Below are 4,115 nucleotides of genomic sequence, written 5' to 3'. Positions count from 1 at the left end.
CCCCACATGCTCAGGGAGCCCCCATATGGCACTTAGGGACCCCCCCACATGCCCAGGGATCCCCTAAATGATACTTAGGGACCCCCCCAGATGCTCAGGGACTCCCCACATAATACTCAGAGACCCCCTGCCATGCTCAGGGACCCCCTAAATGACACCCAGGGACCCCCCCACATGCTCAGGGAGCCCCCATATGGCATTTAGGGACACCCCCTCATGTTCAGGGACCCCCTAAATGATGCTCACGGACCCCCTGGCACGGTCAGGGACCCCCCATATGACACTCAAGGACCCCCCCACATGCTCAGGGACCCCCTAAATGACACCCAGGGACCCCCCACATGCTCAGGGGCCCCCTAAATGACACCCAGGGACCCCCCACATGCTCAGGGACCCCCTAAATGATGCTCAGGGACCCCCTGACTGCTCAGAGACCCCCCCCACATGATACTCAGAGGCCCCCACACACACTCAGGGACCCCTACTTGATTCTGAGGGAACCCCCACAAATGCTCAGGGACCCCCTGACACCCTCAAGGACCCCCCAAATCACACTCAGGGCCCCCCCCAAGCTCAGACCCCCCCCCAGGACCCTGTGGCAATGCTGGGGGGGGAGGGGGCACAGTCACTGTCACCCAACACCCCCCCCCGGGTGACAACCAGCCCCGGTGGGGGCAGATCCCCGTCGGGGGGTGCAGGAGGGACCCCAGACCCCCCCAGGACCCCCTCTCACTGACCTCTTGCCCCCCCAGAGATCGATGAGGACCGGCTGCCCAACCCCCTGCTCAAGGTACGGGGGGGGGGGCTGTGGGGACCCCCCAAAGATGGGGGGTGCTGTGGGGACCCCCCAAAGATGGGGGGGGCTGTGGGGACCCCCCAGAGCCGTGGGGTACCCCGGGGGTCCCCCCCTCACACACTTTCCCCCCCCCAGTCGGGTCTGTCCATGTCCCCCCGGCAGAGGAAGAAGGTTTCCCGCACCACCCCCACCATGAAAGGTACGGGGGGGGCACGAGGGGGGGGGACGGGGGACACGGGGGACACGGGGGGGACACGGGGGGACACGGGGGGACAGGGGGGACAGGGGGGACAGGGAGGGACACGGGGGGGGCACGGGAGGGACAGGGGGACAGGGAGGGACACGGGGGGACGGGGGGGGACACGGGGGGGACACGAGGGGGGACGAGGGGGACATCGGGGGACATGGGGGGGGCACGGGAGGGACATAGGGGAGACACGGGGGGACATAGGGGGGGACACGGGAAGGACACGGGGGGGGACACAGGGGGACAGGGACGGACAGAGGGGGATGGGGGGGACAGGGGGGACACGGGGGGACACAGGAGGACAGGGGCAGACACAGGGGGGACACGGGGGGGCACCGGGGGTGACAGTCACCCTGGCACCACAGGGCATGGGTGGCTCGATGCCACCACCCCCACAGTGGCCTTGGAGCAGGGGTGGCCCTGGGGCCACCGAGTGGTGTCACCAGGAGCGTGGGGACGGTCACCAGGCCCCCCCCCCCGTCGTGGCTCGATGCCACCACCCCGCGGTGGCCTTGGACCGGGGGTGGCAAATGCCACCGGCAGGGCCACGGGGCCACCAAGTGGTGTCCCCGGGAGTGCGGGGACGGTCACCAGGGTCCCCCCCCCGTCGTGGCTCGATGCCATCACCCTGTGCTGGTCTTGGACTGGGGATGGCAAATGCCACCGGCAGGGCCACGGGGCCACCCATTGGTGTCACCAGGAGCGCGGGGACGGTCACCAGGGCCCCCCCACGTCCCCCTGGCACCACCCCTCCATGCCACCACCCCTCGGTGGCCTCGGACCAGGGGTGACAAGTGCCACCAGCAGGGCCATGGGGCCACCCATTGGTGTCCCCGGGAGCGCGGGGACGGTCACCAGGGCCCCCCCCGCGCCCCCCCAGCGCCGCTCCCTGCCCGGCAGAGCTGCAGATGATGGTGGAGCATCACCTGTGCAAGCGGGCGCAGGGCGAGGAGGAGGAGGAGGAGGAGGAGGAGGAGGAGGAGGAAGAGCGGGAGGAGCAGGGGGAGCAGGGGGAGGTGCCCCCCGGGCGCTGCCACCACGGGGACACCGCGCACAGCCACGGCCCCGGCGGGGTCTGTCCCCTGGCCACGCACCCACCCAGCCAGCGTGAGTTTGGGGGGCTCGGGGGAAGGGTTTGGGGGGGGTTGGGGGGTGCCTGAGGTCACCCCGTGTCCCCCGTGGCACCCACAGGGACCCCCGGCGATGGGACACCCAGGGCCGGCACCCCCAGGGGTGAGACCCCCAGAGCGGGGACCCCCAAGGCCGGGACCCCCAAGGCCGGGACCCCCAAGGCCGAGACCCCCCGTGACGGGACCCGTCGTGTGGACGCCCATATAGAGCCCCAGGGAGCGGCCAGCGGCCAGTAGGTGCGGCCTGGGGGCACTGGGGGGCACTGGGGGGGCACTGAAATACCGGGGGGGGGGCACTGGGACATGGGGGGCACTGGGAGATGGCACTGGGGGTACTGGGACGCTGCACTGGGGCACTGGGGGGCACTGGGGGTACTGGGACGCCGCACTGGGACATGGGGGGGGCACTGGGAGATGGTACCGGGGCACTGGGGAATACTGGGACACTGCACTGGAGTACGAGGAGGGCACTGGGAGATGGTACTGGGGCACTGAGGGAGCTGGGACACTGCACTGGGACATGGGGAGGCACTGGGGGGGCACCGAAATACCCCGGGGGGGGTATTGGGAGGGCGCTGGGACATGGGGGGGGCACTGGGAGATGGTTCTGGGGCACTGAGGAATACTGGGACACTGCACTGGGGGCATTGGGGGGCACTGGGGGGCACTGGGAGGGCATTGAAATACCTGGGGGGGCACTGGGAGGGCACTGGTGCACTGCACTGGAGTACGAGGAGGGCACTGGGAGATGGTACTGGGGCACTGGGGAATACTGGGACACTGTACTGGGACACTTGGGGGGGCACTGGGAGATGGTACTGGGGCACTGGGGAACACTGGGACACTGCACTGGGACACTTGGGGGGCACTGGGGGAACTGGGACTCTGCACTGGGACACTGGGGGCACTGGGAGATGGCACTGGGGGTACTGGGACGCCACACTGGGACACTTGGGGGGCACTGGGGGTACTGGGAGGCTGCACTGGGACACTGTGGGGCACTGGGAGATGGCACTGGGGGTACTGGGACGCTGCACTGGGACACTGGGGGGCACTGGGGATACTGGGATGCTGCACTGGGGCACTTGGGGGGCACTGGGGGTACTGGCACGCCGCACTGGGACACTGGGGGGGCACTGGGAGATGGCACTGGGGATACTGGGACGCTGCACTGGGACCCTGGGCTGTCCCTGGGCTGTCCCTGGGCTGTCCCTGGCTGTGTCCCAGAGGGGACGGGGACAGGGGACGGTGCCGGGGGGGCAGGGGGTGGCCGGGGCCGGGGGGACAGGGGGTGGCCGGGGCAGGGCCGGGGGGGGTGACGATGTCCCCAGCGCGTGTCCCTTGTCCCCAGGGGTGGCCGCGGGGCCCGGACGCCGCCGGAGACGTTTTTTATTCCGTTTTCTAAAGGTTTCGGGGCCGCCCAGGATCGTTTGGGGTTTTTTTGGGGGGGTTGTGTTTTTTTTTTTACTACCACGGGCAGGGCCCCTCCCCCCCCACCCTGGGGGGCGGTTTGGGGACAAGGACGAACCTGTCCCCTCCCCTCCCCCTGGGGACACCGGGCAGGGGACATCGGGGACACCGAGCAGACCCCACCCTCTCACTGCCACCCCCCAGGGCAGGGGACACCGGGGACACCGAGCAGACCCCACCCCACCCTCACTGCCACCCCCGAGGACTTCAGGGCAGGTGACACCCTGTGTGTCCCCACCCCCTCACGGCCACCCCCCAGGGCAGGTGACACCGGGGACACTGAGCAGACCCCACCCCCTCAGTGCCACCCCTCAGGGCAGGGGACAATGGGGACACCGAACAGACCCCACCCTCTCGCTGCCACCCCCGGGGACCTCAGGGCAGGTGACACCCCGTGTGTCCCCCCCCTCACCGCCACCCCAGGGCAGGGGACACAGGGGACATCCAGCAGATCCCACCCTCTCACTGCCAC

General features: G+C 69.8%; 1 protein-coding gene across 1 annotated transcript; it reads left to right on the top strand.

Annotated features, from left to right (window-relative positions):
• Window positions 1–752: 752 nt before the first annotated feature.
• LOC127465188 (protein phosphatase 1 regulatory subunit 1A-like) lies at window positions 753–3,660 on the top strand (the record flags this gene model as incomplete). Its single annotated transcript, XM_051775696.1, has 5 exons — window positions 753–790; window positions 932–995; window positions 1,944–2,150; window positions 2,235–2,410; window positions 3,525–3,660. Coding segments are annotated over 4 exons (485 nt in total), but the record flags the coding sequence as incomplete, so codon positions are not given.
• Window positions 3,661–4,115: the final 455 nt, after the last annotated feature.

This window comes from Manacus candei, unplaced genomic scaffold, assembly GCF_025592945.1.
Source record: "Manacus candei isolate 608988 ecotype Guabito, Panama unplaced genomic scaffold, ASM2559294v1 h1tg000333l, whole genome shotgun sequence".
NCBI classification, from domain to species: domain Eukaryota; kingdom Metazoa; phylum Chordata; class Aves; order Passeriformes; family Pipridae; genus Manacus; species Manacus candei.
The sequence above is the reverse complement of the archived record's forward strand: the minus strand, read 5'-3'. Positions and strand labels throughout refer to the sequence as shown.